This window comes from Sinohyriopsis cumingii, chromosome 3 (assembly GCF_028554795.1).
Source record: "Sinohyriopsis cumingii isolate HCF-2022 chromosome 3, ASM2855479v2, whole genome shotgun sequence".
In the NCBI taxonomy this organism is placed as follows: domain Eukaryota; kingdom Metazoa; phylum Mollusca; class Bivalvia; order Unionida; family Unionidae; genus Sinohyriopsis; species Sinohyriopsis cumingii.
In genome coordinates, this window is record NC_142963.1 from 150,776,450 (window position 1) to 150,795,171 (window position 18,722).

The 18,722-nt window shown below is 34.0% G+C and overlaps 1 protein-coding gene across 1 annotated transcript in view; it reads right to left on the reverse strand.

Moving 5' to 3' along the window:
- Positions 1 to 1,564: 1,564 nt before the first annotated feature.
- Positions 1,565 to 18,722, reverse strand: part of LOC149804149 (alpha-aminoadipic semialdehyde synthase, mitochondrial-like) — an 80,764-nt gene continuing 63,606 nt past the window's right edge. The window contains exons 19-23 of the mRNA XM_089954115.1: positions 18,357 to 18,452; positions 15,655 to 15,767; positions 15,185 to 15,273; positions 14,086 to 14,280; positions 1,565 to 11,952 (exon numbers count right to left, since the gene is read on the reverse strand). Coding sequence (XP_089810241.1) covers positions 11,837 to 11,952; positions 14,086 to 14,280; positions 15,185 to 15,273; positions 15,655 to 15,767; positions 18,357 to 18,452 — 609 coding nt within the window. The 3' untranslated portion in view covers positions 1,565 to 11,836. The remainder of the gene's footprint in view (positions 11,953 to 14,085; positions 14,281 to 15,184; positions 15,274 to 15,654; positions 15,768 to 18,356; positions 18,453 to 18,722) is intronic.

Genomic DNA, 18,722 nt, shown 5'->3' on the forward strand with positions numbered 1-18,722 from the left:
GGCATATAGGATGAATGTTCCATTCATACCAAGTAATGAGACTAGACTGTCATATAGGATGAATGTTCCATTCATACAAAGTAATGAGACTAGACATACTGAGTAATGAGACTAGGCTGGCATATAGAATGAATGTTCCATTCATACCGAGTAATGAGACTAGACTGGCGTATAGGATGCATGTTCCATTCATACCGAGTAATGAGACTAGGCTAGTGTATAGGATGAATGTTCCATTCATACCGAGTAATGAGACTAGACTGGCATATAGGATGTATGTTCCATTCATACCGAGTAATGAGACTAGACTGGCATATAGGATGTATGTTCCATTCATACCGAGTAATGAGACTAGACTGGCATATAGGATGAATGTTCCATTCATACCGAGTAATGAGACTAGACTGGCATATAGGATGAATGTTCCATTCATACCGAGTAATGAGACTAGACTGGCATATAGGATGAATGTTCCATTCATACAAAGTAATGAGACTAGACTAGCATAGAGGATGAATGTTCCATTCATACCAAGTAATGAGACTAGACATACCGAGTAATGAGAGTAGACTGGTATATAGAATGAATGTTCCATTCATACAGAGTAATGAGACTAGGCTGGCATATAGGATGAATGTTCCATTCATACTGAGTAATGAGACTAGACTGGCATATAGGATGTATGTTCCATTCATACCGAGTAATGAGACTAGGCTGGCATATAGGATGAATGTTCCATTCATACTGAGTAATGAGACTAGACTGGCATATAGGATGTATGTTCCATTCATACCGAGTAATGAGACTAGACTGGCATATAGGATGTATGTTCCATTCATACCGAGTAATGAGACTAGACTGGCATATAGGATGTATGTTCCATTCATACCGAGTAATGAGACTAGACTGGCATATAGGATGTATGTTCCATTCATACCATGTAATGAGACTAGACTGGCATATAGGATGAATGTTCCATTCATACCAAGTAATGAGACTAGACGAGTAATGAGACTAGGCTGGCATATAGAATGAATGTTCCATTCATACCAAGTAATGAGACTAGGCTGGCATATAGGATGAATGTTCCATTCATACCGAGATGCAATAATGAACAGCAACTTTTTCAGTTTTTAAATTTCATTGTTTTAACAGTCCCAAATAAGTTTGGGCAATTTAGTTTCATGAAATTGACTTTGATGGTGATAATTTCTTAAAAATATGTATTGAGGGTGATTTACTTTTGTAGATGCAATTCTACCATCAACTCCATGCAAGCAAATAATGTGCGAGACCAACTGCAAACATCAAAGACTCTGATCTGCCATCACATAATGTGCAATCAGATCAGGGTGTATGATGCTTGTTTTACTCCTAATAAACTGCGTGGATCTAAATCTGGCACATCATGTTAAAGCAGATCCGATTGGACTTGACCTGCAGGCAAGTTTATACGATAGTGTGTGAAAAAATTATTTTGCATGGTGGAGGCAATACCTTGTAAAACACCTTTGTATACTGCCTGTGCTGAAATGCCAGTGACAAAAATAAAGAATAAGGAGAATAATGTATCCATAATTTTATTGTGTACAATATAAAACAAAAATCATTTCTTGTACAAAGTGCATTAGGTATATAAATCAGAACAAAAGACACCTGTGACTTCAGTACACAGCAAAAAAAGTAATAATCAATATGGACACCATACTCTCCTCTCAATATCAAACATATCAATATCTGAGTAATAATTCACTGACTTGTACATTATAATTTCAATATTTTGTTCAAGGGGCCCATTAATATTGAAAGAACACATTATATTCTGAATTTCAATAAAATTAGAATTTTTTCAAAAATCGGAACAAACAAGAATTTCCTGCTTATAAAAACAATTCTGCTTTGTAAGAATGACAAGTTTTGAATAGGTACCTTTAACAAGTCAAAACCATACTGACAAACTGATGGATAACATACAAACTAGTCAAAACCATATTCACAAATTGATAGATACTACAAAAACCAGTCAAAACCATATCAATCAACTGACGGACAGCATACAAACCAGTCAAAACCATATCAATAAACTGATGGATGGGTACTATACAAGCCAGTCAAAACCATATTGATATGATAATCTGATGGATAGCATACAAACCAGTCAAAACCGTATCAATAAACTGATGGATAGATACTATACAAACCAGTCAAACTGTATCAATAAACTGATGGATACATACTATACAAACCAGTCAAAACCATATCAATAAACTGATGGATACATACTATACAAACCAGTCAAACTGTATCAATAAACTGATGGATACATACTATACAAACCAGTCAAAACCATATCAATAAACTGATGGATACATACTATACAAACCAGTCAAAACCATATCAATAAACTGATGGATACATACTATACAAACCAGTCAAAACCATATCGATAAACTGATGGATAGATACTATACAAACCAGTCAAAACCATATCGATAAACTGATGGATAGATACTATACAAACCAGTCAAAACCATATCGATAAACTGATGGATAGATAATATACAAACCAGTCAAACCATATCAATAAATAGATGGATAGATGCTATACAAACCAGTCCAAATCATATAGACAAATTCCTGAATATTACAAACGAGTCGATTATTAAAACAAATGGCAGGTCTTAAGTCTGACATCTTTGTAAGTCAGATTAGACCAATCATGATTATAGTATTTCTTCCTAAGAGATAGGATCATAACAATTTTGAAGATTAAGGGTGGGTAGGGTGGGTTGATGATCATAAGGTTGCTTTAAAGAACAAAGTTTTTACTGGAACATAGATGGCTACACTTGTCTTTAAGAAGACTGTAGGATTTATTAGTTTTACTTTGAGATAGTTATCAATGAAATATATAATAAAAACAAAACTTAAATATTAATTTTTCAATTAGTTCAGCAATTACTAAAATAATGTAAATCTGTAAGGTAATTTCAGATTTTGAATTTTACACCAAATAACCCCCTACCCTCAAAAAAGTTGTAACAAATATCAGATCCATAATTTTGACTATCATACCAATCAACTCCACCTACTTCTGTAGAGAAAAAGAAATTGCCACTTTGAGAAAACCATACTCTGATTACTTTATGAAACTGAATTTAGATTTTTTTTTAATAAAATGCCAGAGAACAAACTCCCATGATTCTTTACTTTCAGTGATGGAACAAGGAAAAAGACATTATAAAGTAGCCTGTGAGCAAACATCAAATATACCAATGATGTCACAATATTTTGCCTGGTTCTGTAATTCATATTTTTGATAGGATTTCACTATTCATAATCTCAATAGGATTTCAGATAACTGTGATAGGAACCAGTCAAGTGTCTTGTCTACTAATCCAGAGATAACAAACTAAAATCTACATGAATAAGGTGTTGAAACATAGTTATAGCAGCAATATATATTCATGTTTTCAATACAAGAATGTCAAATTAAAGATCGACATTACAAGTCACCACTATAATTACAAGATCCTCTTTTTCACATACCATCACAATCATAAACTATTTTTCACAAAAAGATAGCTTATGATTAAAAATATTAAAGCAATTAAATAAATTCATGGGTAGAGATTCTGAATTCAAAAAAATCTTAGAATGAGTGGATTTTAAATAATATCATTTAACAGTCAAACTGACATGCTAATGAACAATAAATATTTGTTGGAATAAAAAATGAGTATTTTTTCAATTTGTTATTTAACCTGTAACAACTAAGTCCATAATTTGCCATCCCTTCTAAGTTTACTTCTACTACAACAATAATTGTCATTGTAGTAGGAGATCTGTTGTGAACTATTAGGTTCGGTTTATTTCAGAATGCAAGGTATGACAGTCAGTTGCCATGACAGCAGCCTCCGTCTCTATTTTTGTGAAACCTAGACAATAATTAGCAGGTTCTCGTAAATATAATCATAAATCTTTCAAATGTAATAATGCAATTTTCAAATGTAATAATGCAATTTTCAAATGTAATAATGCAATTTTCAAATGCCAACGGGAGCTAATAGAACATACTGACAAATGCCTGACATGTTGTTACATGGGTGTAGACTGAAGTACACAGTTATTTTAATCTTGTGATTAAACTCGGGTTAGTTCATATTAAAAATTGATTGTGTGTGCAATACAAGTGATGTCTATGAATGTACAAAATTTATTTTGGTAATACTGGGTATCTTGATTGGGGTTTGTTATGAAAGGTGTAGAACAGAACTCAGTGTAGAGCATGGTTTCAAAATCAATAACTGTGCAACAAAGTGTTGTGTATCAAAATGCTCTGAGCTATTCATAGGTAACCTCCAAAACTGATACAAATCCATTAGGGGCCATCCATTTAGTATATATGCAAAAATCTGACAAAGCATGACCCATCCCCCTCTCTCTGTACACATGCATACTTTTTTACACACACATACCTGCATACATATGCTTGATGCACCCCCTCCCAAATTACATAGAACAGCCTGTATTTAATCAAGGCAGAAACGATCAAGGATTAATAATATTAACGTGTTTTATAAAACAGATAGTCCACAGATGCTGAATGTCTGGCTGCATCAAAGAAATAAGCTGCATAACTGTGAATCATTTGAAGGCCAATGTAGACAAATTATTATCGAGGTTTCACCCCACCCACCCCTGTTTCCTATGCGTTTGTACATTATCAGTAGCCCCCCACCTCATACGCAAGCGTATACATTTGGGTTGCCACCCCTTCATGTGTGCATACTAACTGGATGGCCCCTTACTCTCTCTTAACATGTTTATAAGTGAAAGTGAAGTACTGTACAAACTGAGGTCACTGATAACGGATCACTGAACTGGTCTCATTATCACAGTTGTCCCCAACCCTAAGATTATGATCCAAAGCCGGTTCAATGTTCTGGAGGGTTGCCTGAATTCTTTTTGGGGTGGCAAAACAACATAAAAATAGGGTCATGAGGCTCAGAAAAATATTTTTAGAGTCGCAGTCAAAACAGGTTGGGAACCGCTGCCTTATCAGGATTTACCTACATCCCAAGTTTGGTTTAAAAATATTAATACTATTTTTTTGAATTACTGTGTTCACATCTACTGTAATTCACAAGCAAAAGACCAACTATTCAGTGTATTCTTAATTAACCATATACAAAACTTAGTTCAGATACTTGTTCCAGTGCCGTGTGGGTCACCAATTAAAAATAAAATCAATTAAGTAATTAATCCCCTGGCTATCAGCAGCCATGCTGGATCCCTCTAAGTCAATCACAAAGTTGTAAGAAAAATCAGAAAAAGACTTATAACCATCACATCAAAAGAAGTCAGGATGACATGAATTTCAAGATGGTCGCCCTGCTGAATGTTAATCAGCAAAATAACATGCAAATTACAGTGTTTATATAAGATTTAAATGGCTATATTACCATCTATTCAGGAGTATGCAACATGCATGAACCATGATATACCACTGCATAATGCACCAGGAGATAAGGGTCTGAGCTGTTTGTTCCACTGATTAACAAACTGCAGAGATCCATACCTGATGGCACATTATGTGATCTGTGTCTGTGCAGTTTGCACTTGGACTGGAGACAAAAGTGAGTATAAACTTTAACAGGCAAGAAAAAATAATCCGTAAATATGTATTAATACCGTACATGACACAAAAATGTACTCTTAATCATCACAAAATTTTCATACAGCATAAAAATAGTTTCTCTCAGAAATGATAAATCCTCTGCTTCCAAATAATAAAACATAAATGAAACACAGCAAATAAAACAAACTTGGCCATTTTCAAGGTGAAAAAAGGCATGGAGACTGCAATAAAACAAACTTGGCCATTTTCAAGGTGAAAAAAGGCATGGAGACTGCAATAAAACATACTTCCAATTTAATTCATTCTAAAGAACTACATGTATACCTCTTATTAAATAATCTAAGACTGCTGAATGTTAAGGATAAATATCGACATTAAATATAAAACTAATGCAAAATTCCTTAATTAACACGAAAATCTGAGAAACTGAACAAAACTTTATGCAGTAATCCAACAAAGTACAAAATTTCTCTTAACATAGTCATAATAAAGCATACTTTTCATTGATAAAATTCACAAATTTTCAATCAAAGATTCAGAAAAAGCTATAACAAAACTCTTAAAACATATAACAATATTTATGGTAATTCAACTTGTCCTTGGTATTATATTTTAATAATTTCCTTGTATTACTTTATAACATTGTTAAATAATATAGAAATAAAAATTTTGAGGTACTTCTCATCCAATGAAGATCAAATGCTAAATGGTACAGAATAAAATTTAAAATTTAATTTAAAATTTAGAATTTAAAAACTCTCAACCATGCACTACTTTGAACCCTCTCTCCAGTCTTGTAATGAAGCCCCTTTTCCTGACCCTGCAGCAATTATCCCCTGGGGGAACGTGCACAAGAAATTTAAAAGAGTATACATAAGGATTGTCATTTATTTTTGCCAGCTAAGCTACCAGTTTTTCAATAATTGGACCAGCAGTATTCTGAATGGCATATTAAATGTCTGATAGTTCTCTATGTGGGGAATGGCTGACTCTGGAGATTATCTTAATTTTACTTAGAACAAAACTTATTTGGCAAAAACCACTTTACTTTGATCCACAATAACTTGGACTTAGACCTTTTAACCCTAAATTCAATAGGTCTATTCTATACCTTAAGCACAAGCACTCCACAATTTTGTTCAAGACCTAAAGTTATTCTGCAAAAAACAATTCTTCCTTCAGTCTTGGTGACCTCCATCTTTGACCCCGAAATTATTAGGCTGTTTTCTCAGCAATTTGTACCAGCTGGACAGAAAAACAAAATTTAGTGAGGTCAATAACAAAAACATCTTTGCAGAAACCATTTCTCCCCATGTCATAGTGCCCTTGACCTTTGACCCAACAATTTAATGTCTTCTTCCTTACCCCAAGTGCAAGCCCTCCAGAATGTTTGGTCTAGGTATGTGATGTGGAATTAATGTTACTGTGCAGAAACCATTTGTATTCTTTCAGTCACAGTGAAATTTGACCCTAAAATAAACTGACTTCTTTCTCACCCTGGGTGCAAGCTATCCACAAAGCATGGCAACTGTAAATGGTGGAAAACTAAAGTTATTGTGAAGATTCCAGTTTTCTTCTAGTTGCAGTTACCAATTACTCCTTGCAAACTGATACTCAGATCTACCAGTGCATTATGCACCAGGATATCTTGGTCCGTGCAGTTGCCGTTGGAATTGAGTACATAATATACTAATATTTGAAGTAAATCTGGATTATTTTCACTTCTGAAGAAATGAGTTATAAAGAATGCAAGACAGTTTTGAAATTCCAAAACAGTACATTCAAGAGATAGAGGATCTCCATACTTATATTGGCAATTAGGTTTTTAAAAAAATGACATATAAACAAAATCTAATATTTTTGCTCAATATTTTTATGATACCATCATGACTTTTAACAGTTTGATTCTTTTACCTCTTATGAAGAAATCTCTCCTTGAACCGAAATTATGATACAAATAAGACGAGATTTAGTAATACTAAAATAAGTTTCTTTATATCATTTATCCTGTAAGCTTGCGCTCTATATGTCCTATTGATATTGCTCCAAGATATGTTTCTGTTGTTGATCACGAGTAAAACCGAGTAAACGGCAGAAGTAGATTCGTTTAAAGTACAACAAACAAGTGACATAACACACAAACTTTGTGATAAGAGGTCATCTGTTTGTCAGCAGAAGAGTGTGGGACTGTACCATCAACATTTGATACGCATGCTTTATTAATGTAACTGTTTCAAATGAAACGAGCTATATCACTAACAACTGAGTATATTATTGAAAAGAGAAAAAAAGTGTTTAAGTGAATAAAAACTGATGACTGTAGAATAAATTAACAGCACACATATTTCTTCATCCAGCTGTAAACTAAAGACTTGCCAAAATCACATCAAACATAATTTATTTACAAGAGATGTGTAGGCATTTGAAAAAACACTCTTAAATAGGATATTTTTAAATTCTCAATTTACCTATAGAGATTTTATAAAAAATACAAAGTAAGGTTATCTGTAGTTATTTTTCAAATGATAAGATCATTAAAAAATAATACCCTTTCTGTTTAATTAATTGACTTGTGTCTAGAGCATTCTAACACATAATGTTAAACATCACAGCAGAGAAAAAATATTACATTTTTAACATCCTTTTAAAGAAGAACAAAAAAGTAGAATTTTATGCTAAGAAATACACAACAATATTAGTAGAGTTCTATACAAAAATACACAACAATATTAATAGAATTCTATACTAAGATATACAACAATATTAATAGAATTCTATACTAAGATATACAACAATATTAATAGAATTCTATACTAAGATATACAACAATATTAATAGAATTCTATACTAAGATATACATAACATTATTACAATACTCCTACTAGTCTACTTCTAACAGATATAGAATGATGAAATTGTTAGGAATTAATGCAAAAGAACCAACAAATATTTACATGTACAAAACGGTTATACCCATCATTCTAATAACCACCCTAAATACCTAGGTTATTACATGTACAAAAAGATTATACCCATCATTCTAATAACTACCCTAAATACTTAGGTTATTACATGTACAAAAAGGTTATACCCATCATTCTAATATTTACCCTAAATACCTAGGTTATTACATGTACAAAAATACCCATCATTCTAATAACTACCCTAAATACCCAGGTTTTTGAGAACCACATCCTCCTTACATTGAAATAAAAACAGATCTGCATACATGTATATATAAAAATATTTCTATCATACAAGAGATTCCTAATTTGAGCAAGATTTCTTTTTGCAAATAAACAAATTTTCAATACTGCAAACAAGTCCCATAGGCAAAACATTTTAATGCCAAAGTCAACAAAGGAAGTGTGGATGGACCAGTACAGAGTTTCTTACAGGTGAGAGAGTGGACCATGAACAAAGAAATTAATATTTTTATACCATTTACCATACATATTCTTTTATAAGTCAAGTCCAACTGAAAACTGCATAGACCCAGTTCTGTTATCAAATAGTGTACTAGCATATCTGGGTATGTGCAGTTTATTATAAGTAATCAGTAGAACAAACAAAACAGACCCTGATCTACTGGTGCATTATGCATGGCAGATCAAGTCTATGTTGTTTGCACATGGACTCATCTTATAAGTGAGTATAGATGGTACATACAATGTTGTCCAAGACCACATGTCTTATAGGGTGCTGGTTGGTTGTCCGAGTATTTTAAAGGCTAAAAAGTCTCTTTTGTTGGCACCTTCTCTAAAAATGAGAACATTTTAATGAACTCTCCACAAGCTCATTCAAAAAAGTACTTGCAGTGAAAGCTAAAATTGAGGTTAAGGAGGTAAATTTATACCCTAAATGTTAATGTTGAATGCATCCATATATATTAAGCTTCTAACGATTTCAAACAGGGTGCCACCTAGTGAAGGTAAGATGTAGTGACATCCAAAAGGTACAACACGTTTTAACTCGAGTATCCAGCTACAGATGGTATAGATACTGATTTGCCATCACCTAATGTCTTAAAGATCATAGTCTATGAAAATACACTCTTCTAATGATTCAAGGTGGTCCACTGACTGCACAGCTCAAAATAACCCAATCATTACGTTATTATGTCCTCAATTATTTTGTATGAAAAGTTGGTGAGAGGGCATTGTCTTGTAAACTCTTCTTAGTCATGGCCCTTACAAAGAAACATGTTTTAACATAATGTAGCACTTGAAAATTATCATCAACCTATATACTTGTTCATGGTTTCGGATTGCTTGGACCTTTTAAGTATATTAAAGTTTACATTTTTAAAAGCTAAATATTCCAACATTTCACCAACTATCTATCACCCCTAAAATATGTAAATATTTTCTGATCTGATGGAACATTTAAGCAATGGCAGATAGCAGTCTGTGGAATGATGATGTAATTAGGATACATTTTCCAATCCATGGTGAGGGCAAAAAACATTGCATCCAGATAAGTAACATTAAAGAATCCTATGCATATCATGGGATCTGGGTATAACTTGCACAGCATCAACAATTGCAAGTGTTGACAGCTATGTTTAAAATCTGTTGATCCTACACAGTTTTGATCAATCCAAAATAAAATCAATTTTGACAAATTGGGTAAACATGCATCAAAATTCCTCTGATACATAAGTAATATCTGAAACAATATATTTTCTCTTTGGCACTACAAATATCACATTTTGATGTTGATAATATCATTCAAATATTTGCCCTTACCCAAAAACTTAGACTTAAGGCAATGAAACATAAATGGGGACCACAGCATATATTCATTTAGATTTCCCAATACCCACAGGAATTTTACCAAACATTAATGGGGACCATGGTATATATTCATATAGATATACTTGTACCCATAGGAATTTTACCAAACCATTAATGGAGATCACAGCATATATTATTATATTAGTGCATATAGAAATTTTACCAAACACTAATGGGGATCACGTTATATATACTTATAGATTTATTAGTACACATAGAAATTTTATGAAACATTAATGGGGACCACGTTATATATTCTTATAGATTTATTAGTACCCAGAAATTTTACCAAACACTAATGGGGACCACAGAAAATATTCTTATAGATTTACTAGTAGACTTAGAAATTTTACCAAATCAAGTGTAGAAAATATCATTTCACATTACTCAAAATTAAAATTGGCACCCACCTCCTCCCTCCATCCACCCAAAAATACACAAACTTAAGATCAAACAGGAGGCACAGATAGGTCATTTCTATTTCTACCCTGGCTTTGTGATATTATATTATAGTAATTCACTGTAATTTGAACAAATATACGGATGCATCATAATTTAGTTTTTCTTTTTACACACTAGTAATATGTAATATTTCTAACTTTTGGGATACTTTAAATCATAGTAAAAACATTTTGCACAAAATACTACAATTAAATCTCAGTTAAAGTCAATTTTAGGACATTTTAACAATTCTGACAAGTTTACTATTCATAAATATTAATCCAAACAAATCATAGAAAAGATACGAAGATGGTGTTTGAAATGTTATATTCTTATGGTTTTTGTCATTTAAAGAAAAGTTTGAGAAAGGATTAACTGCCCTCATCTTGTTGGTTATGGAGGTTACAAGACCTCTGACTAAGATATGGAGGTTACAAGATATCAGGCGATGCCACTATCTAATACATTACATACCTCGCAGTTTTTATAGGCAGGCCTGACATCACAATACCACAAGAAAAACCGGGTGGTCGCTCATTTCTTTCACAGAGACTACAGTTCTAAGAGTTGTTCACCCTTAGTTGTCATTTTATCTACTAATTCTATACAAAAACTTCTAATGATTTACAACTGTAGATTTTGTAATTAAGAGGATATATTCAAGCCTTGCTGTAAGCATTTAAAATTTGATGGAATCAGAACAAAACTGGAGTAGATGAATGTATTGCAAGTTATAATACTGTACAAATTAGATTCATCTAATACTGGTTACAAACAAAGAACAGCTTGAAATGGTCCTCTTGGAGAAAACAAGCCAATAAACTAGAGAAGTTATTGTTTTTGGATGTGTTGCAATTGGAAATGGTAAATACTGTTTAATATAGTAAATAGTAATATGGTCAAGAGTAGACAACTCTTATCTTGTTTTATAGATTGGTCTAAGATCTATATTCTAGTGTCAGACTTTGACAATCTGTTCCTTAGCTTTGATTCCCTCCTGTCTCAGTCTAGATAGCATTGGCTGGTAGATGTCATGGCTCAAGGGAACCACCATACCCTTCCTCTGAATTTCACCTGTATAAGAAACAATAATGATGATGATGATAGACTTTCTAAATACAATAATCCTGTATTGGTGATTTTAAATTTCTTGAGGTAAATAAACACAAAAACATCAGGTTAACCATCTAAAGAATCACAAACACCCTAAAAACTTAACACTTTACAACAATACAATGACGCTGTGGAGTAAGAGTCTACCAAATAAACTTTTGTCCTTAGGAAAATATCCAGAAAATCATTATAAAATAGTTCAAAAAAGTAGAAAATCTAGATATTGTATTCAATCAATAAATCTGTACATTGAGACTTTAGTCTCTCAAGACAGGTGGTCACTCACAGTAGTGGTCCTTCAAGACAGGTTTTACTGAGTACATTTTTCCTCCATACTCATTTATAGTATAAAGAAAAACTCAATCATAAGGAAACTCTCAGAACCCTCAAAATTACTTCACTGTATGCATACATTTATTGTATCCCTATTACAGTAAAACCTGGCTTAAGAGACCCATGCAGTGAGAGACCACTTGTCTTGAAACTAGGATCTTAAACCACAGATTTATTAATTATAGTGTTAAGACCTGTTCAGAGACCACCTGTCTTGAGAGAGAAATTTTTATGACAGGAGAGTGGTCTTTCAAGACAGGTTCTACTTTATAATACAGGGTGGCCTTTCAAGACAGGTTCTACTGCAAAAATCAGAGACTAAAGTGAAAATTCAAAAGTTAATAACTGAAGTCTACTAAAATAACACTACATATGTCTTTTACAAATTCCAAGCAGTGTCAAAATACTATAAATCCAATATATATGGGAAATAACTCTGTTATATATTAATGTAAAAAGTTGAAACTCAAATTTGATTGGATAAAATTGACATCAATCCTTCTGGTCTTTGTATATTTAACTAGAGCTATTAGCAACAAGCGCACTGCAAAGAGCTCAATCACTACAATTGACTTTTAACTCTACTAAATGTTGAAGTGACATGCTGGCAATCAGACTTGTCAGGAATACTACAATTTGAAGTCTCAAGCTGCACATAAAATTTGCATTAAATCCTGTATGAACCTTGTGCGAAAAAAAACAGAGTTTGAAAAATGTGTGATTACTCCACTTGTTAATGATGTCGTAAACTTATAACTGATCTCTTTGGAAGTAACATCTGAAATATAAACTCATCAAAGATCCTGTCAATAAAAGTCTGTACACCCAGTTTGGTTTATTGGCATATTTTGCTGCAGAAAAAGGTGTTTATGAGGACAATTATTCAAAGGCTGCAATTATTGTAAACGATGGTTTGAAAGGGTGGCATTCAATTATTGTAAATGATGGTGCGGAAGGCTGGAAAATGAACAAATTATGGTGTGGAAGGCTGAAATTGAATTCTTGTAAATGATGGTGTAGAAGGCTGGAAATTGAATGATTATACATGATGGTGTGGAAAGCTGGAAACTGATTTATTTCAGACCTCATCAATACAATGCTGCATACCAATTCTAGTTAAAATCCAACAATACCGGCTAAGGCTGCATTCAGAAAGCACAGACAATCAAGGCCCATAACTCCTATAACTCAGGTTGTAGAATGATGGAAAAGTAACTCTCAAGGTATATTCAGTATGAAGCTGCATGCCAAATGTTCTAGAAATCCAGTAATCAATTGTAAATTTATGTCATGGAAAGCAAAGGTATGATAGACAATCAGGGGCTGTAACTCCTGAAAATGATGTTGCACAACGCTCAAAATCAAACTTGTTGAAGGCCTCATCAATACAAAGAGTCATGCCAAATTTGGATGAAATCAAACAATTCTTGGTAAATTTATATTGCAGAAACTAGTCAGGAAGCAAGGAAAACAGGCAGTATCTCCTCCAAGTCAAGACTGGAAAAGCTGAAAACTGAACTCCTTTGTGGTCTGTTTAATATAATAAATTTTGCTGAAATCCAAATATTTCCAGTATAATTATGTTGCAAAGACCCCTGACAGACAGACAAACAGTAAGACTACAGGGCTCTGATGACTTCATCCCAAACTGGAGCCAATGTAATTGCTTCACATTTCTAGTCCCCCTGTTTTTTGTTTACATGGTGTGTGAATATTGTCCAGTAATGGAGACAAATCCATTGCTATTCATTGCAAAATTACCTTCTAGAACCATCTTTGTTGCAATTCCAGTTGGAATCCCCACAGTTTTAGCCATAGCAGATACTGGTACTCCTTTTCCACTGTCGTTCTCATCTCCATAAACCACCATACTGAGATATCTCTTCTCCATGGATCCATCAAGCCACTGGATTCCTATATCATGCCTCATCAGGATCATGTCTCTCTCTCCAGGGGCTGTATGAGATCAAAACATACAGTACTTCCCTCAATCTGAGAACAATCTGTGTAACTACTGCTCAAATTGAGAACAATCTATATAACCTTTGCTCAATTTGAAAACAATTTACACAACCATTTTTCTCATCAAATCATTTTCCAAATGATCTTTGACATTGTTTTATTTCTATGACTGTCAAATATTGAAGCAATCCTCTTTGACATTGTTTTATTTCTATGACTGTCAAATATCGAAGCAATCCTCTTTGACATTTATTTTTATAACTGTGAAATATTTAAGCAATCCTCTTTGACATTGTTTTATTTCTATGACTGTCAAATATCGAAGCAATCCTCTATGACATTGTTTTATTTCTACGACTGTCAAATATCAAAGCAATCCTCTTTGACTTTGTTTTATTTCTATGACTGTCAAATATCAAAGCAATCCTCTTTGACATTGTTTTATTTTTATGACTGTAAAATATCGAAGCAATCCTCTTTGACATTGTTTTATTTTTATGACTGTCAAATATCGAAGCAATCAATTCTTTACAAGATTCTGTATAGAATATACTTTCATACAAGTGCAAATAAGACAAATGCTGATCTGCAATTGCATCATGCCCTGTCAGATCTGGGTCTATATAAATTGTTCTGCTCATTATTCCTAACAAATAGATTCGATCCAGATACATTATGGGATTTCAAATTTGAGCCTATGCAATTTGCAGCTTGATTTGACTTATATGCAAGTATATATGGCATGTATGATCACTATTCTATTTAATAAGGTCAAAATGTTCTTGTTTTAAAAAAAGCAATGATCTTTAAATAAATATGAATTAATTTTGGCATACCTGGGAACTATAAAAGAGTCTTAGAAGCTGGTGGTCACCACTGTAGGTTAAACTGTACTTACCAAAAGCCAGTCTCTTGGAAAGGTAGTTGGAGAGGGTATCAATTGGGGATCCCCTCTTGTCCATCAGTTCATCTTCAAGAAGACCCAACCTGTAATTTATCAAGAAGACCCAACCTGTAATTTATCAAGAAAGTGAAACATGAAACAAATATTATTCACCTGTGCAGATGTGAACAGACAAGAGCCAGATATGGTGTCAAACAATGTCCTTGCATATTTGAGTCTACAGAATAATTCAAGGTTCATATTCTAGTGGAGGACTTTTCTATAACCAATAAACCATTATGAGATTACACAAAGAAATATAAAGCACATGAACCAAACCCTTTTCTGCAGGAAAACTGTTACTTACTCCTCAGTTAGCATGCAGTCTGGAACCAAACCCTTTTACGCAGGACAACTGTTACTTACTCCTCAATTAGCATGCAGTCTGGAACCAAATCCTATTACACAGGACAACCGTTACTTACTCCTCAATGGCATGTAGTCTGGCCTCTGATCCTACTTCCTTTAGAACCAGGATTTTCAAGTTGTCCAGCAGAGTGTCACTGGGTCTGCCAAACTTCTCACACATGAACTCCCTCTAAAATTAAAACATAAGACAAAAATTATCTAATTACTAAAAAAAATTATATGAGTGCATTTTCATAGCAAAAAAACCCCCAGGCAAATTAAGCAAACCAATAAACCAACACAAATGATAAGTGGATGCTGTTGTTAATGGGATCAGGAAGTCGCCTGGGCGAGTCACTGAAGCGTGATTCCAGTTGAAATTGGCCAGCAAGTCCTTCAAGTCATGATTTGTATATACTCTCCCCATGATCTCTGAATGCGTCAAAATTCAAGGAGCTGTTACACTTGAGCAAGAGAACAATGCTCCCCTTACACCAACCCATGACAATGCACAGTTCCCTCAAATGCCTTAAGAATTAAAGGATTTCTAGCCTGTACAATCATCTCTGCAATTGAAGGGCCCAGCTCCTCTCTGTGCAAGTATCCCCTGACAAGAGCCAGGCATGCAGGAAGAGCCAGTGTGACATTCAAGACCTGCAACTGGTGCTGCTTGAGCAGGCTGGGCAGTTGCTGCGATTTTCTTAGGGATTTCTAGCACTAGACTGAGTAGGTGTCTTCCCCATAATTTGTCTCATTAATGAGAATGACTTTTCAGGTCAGATTCCTTATTTTCTAGATTATTCTCAGTATCAGGACAGGTCCAGGCCTGAAATATGTCCCAATTAGCTGGCAGAATCTCTACAGCCCCGGCCCCTGGGTCCAAGACAAACAGGTGGGGCAGTGTGTGGTTCCTCTTTGTTGCAAAAAGAAATACAGATGGTTGTCCCCATGGTGTGCAAATCTAATGAAAGAATTATGAGTGATGGGGCCACTCCGTATGAAGAATCTGTTTCCTCCCTGAAAATAGGTTGGTCAGAGTAGTGAGTCTGCTGGGAATGTGTTTGATCTGGACCATAAACATTTGCTGGAGGCACCAGAGCAGAAAGTGTCAGAACAAGATGCAAAGGTTGGATAATTTTGTCTTTCCCATTCGAGGAGGCAGGACATCACTGCCAAGTTGCTGGACTCTACCACAAAGATGGTTCTTCCAGACATGAATAGTGTTGATTATGGTTGATGTGAAGGTACTCTCCTCTGGCTCCAAACTTTGTCCACAGTGGTGAAGTGGGTTAACAGGAGGGAATCCCACCAGCATTAACTTGTGTCAATGTCAACAGTAATCTATGCTTGCAGTTTTTCATGAGGCATCCCTGCCACAACATAACATAACATAACCATTCTCTGTTCTGCCACTGACACAAGAATAATTGTATGTCAGTCCAGATTGCAACCTAATGGTCCAAGCAACCAGAAATGGAAGACTTTCTGTAGTCAGTGCATGAAAGGCAGTTTTGGTGGAGCAGGTCTGCAGACCTTCTCAACCATCATAATGTTGTTAACATAGTGGTCAAAAACATGAAACGATGTAAAATCTTCAAAGCACAACATAAGCTGCTCTATCATGAATGAATTAGCAGTGCACAGTCCACCTGGCCTTTAGTCTATCTACTTTATATTGTTTAAACATTCCCTGTTCTTTAGTACATACTTAGCATTCTTAGTTTATGTCGTGTAGCATTCAGCATTTCATTTCATTTGTAACATTACCCATTTCACTTCATGTAATCAGCTATACTGAATCAGATGGAACAACATGATTGCTGTATTTGATTTAATACCCTCTGGTGCTTTGACAAGTGTGCTAAAAACTTGTATAACAATATCTGTTACTATGCACATCTGTTTCAATGGTAGAGAAAGATATAATTACCAGCTTCAAACATCATGTTGTTTTTGCAACATCATGAAATACCTCTTAATCATCATAGAAAAAACAGAATTTTACAAGTACTTTATTCCGCAGCACAACAATATCTGAAGAGAGTGAATACACCTCAAAAGTGAAGAACTTCCAAAAAGGGATTAAACTCTCCTAGTAGTAGTCAGCTGCACATTACATTCTGGGTTCCTGCACCAAAATGATTTTTATCTTCCAGGAATAACAAATTCCTAAGCAATTGAGTTAATCAATAGAAAACTGAATACTCATTAAAATGTTTGAAATTATCAACATTCTGTCTTAGTTTCATTAAAAATTATTGCATTATTTTGTTTTGTGAAAGTATATAAGCTTGAAAATGATTACTTTCTAACACAGGTAACGGACAATGAGGTCTAAGCCCCCTCTTCCAACTTGTACTGGATGAAATATGAAATAAAATTGTTGACCCTTTAAATGGGCCACAAATGCATGGAATTTTAAACCTGCAAGCATTGCATGTGAATTCAGTGTGAATATCAAAGAGTGAAACATAACTGTAAGCAAAAACTACTATTAAAGCTACAAAAGCCAATCAGAAAACATTTACATTGCTCTCTAAACAGAAGGAAAAAAAATGATTAATAACAAAGCAAATTGCATTTGGGTGAAATTAAAGGCAATGGGGAAACTTTCTTCCCTCAACTGCCATAAAGCATGGACCCTGAGTGTGTACTTCTTAAAATGATAACTTTTTAAAGCAATCAATAAAAGTAATACATCATAATACTGCAAGTAAAAGTGTTAAATATATTGTCAGGTGCAATATCTTTAACTTAAGCCATAAAACTGCATAGCTACCCATGTTTTCTCAGGTCCCTTTGGATGCAGACTGGCAACCTCTTGAGAATCAAAGAGTCCTAACTTGATCAAACCTTTGGCCACATCAGTAAATCCCTACAAAAACCAAGTTGATGGTTAAAATTAATTTTTAATCCATCTTACATGAAACTTACATATAATTTTATCCTAAACATGAAGATCAAAGGCAACAACCTGAAATACTGATGTAAAACCTCATTTCTGAAATATATGTACTGTACCGAGAAAAAACTAAAAACTGTTATTAAAAAATATAATTCCCTCAATTTCTAGATGTCACCAAAAAAAGACCAAATCTTATTTTCAGTCACATGGTTTACTGTACACTTGGTATTATTATAATTA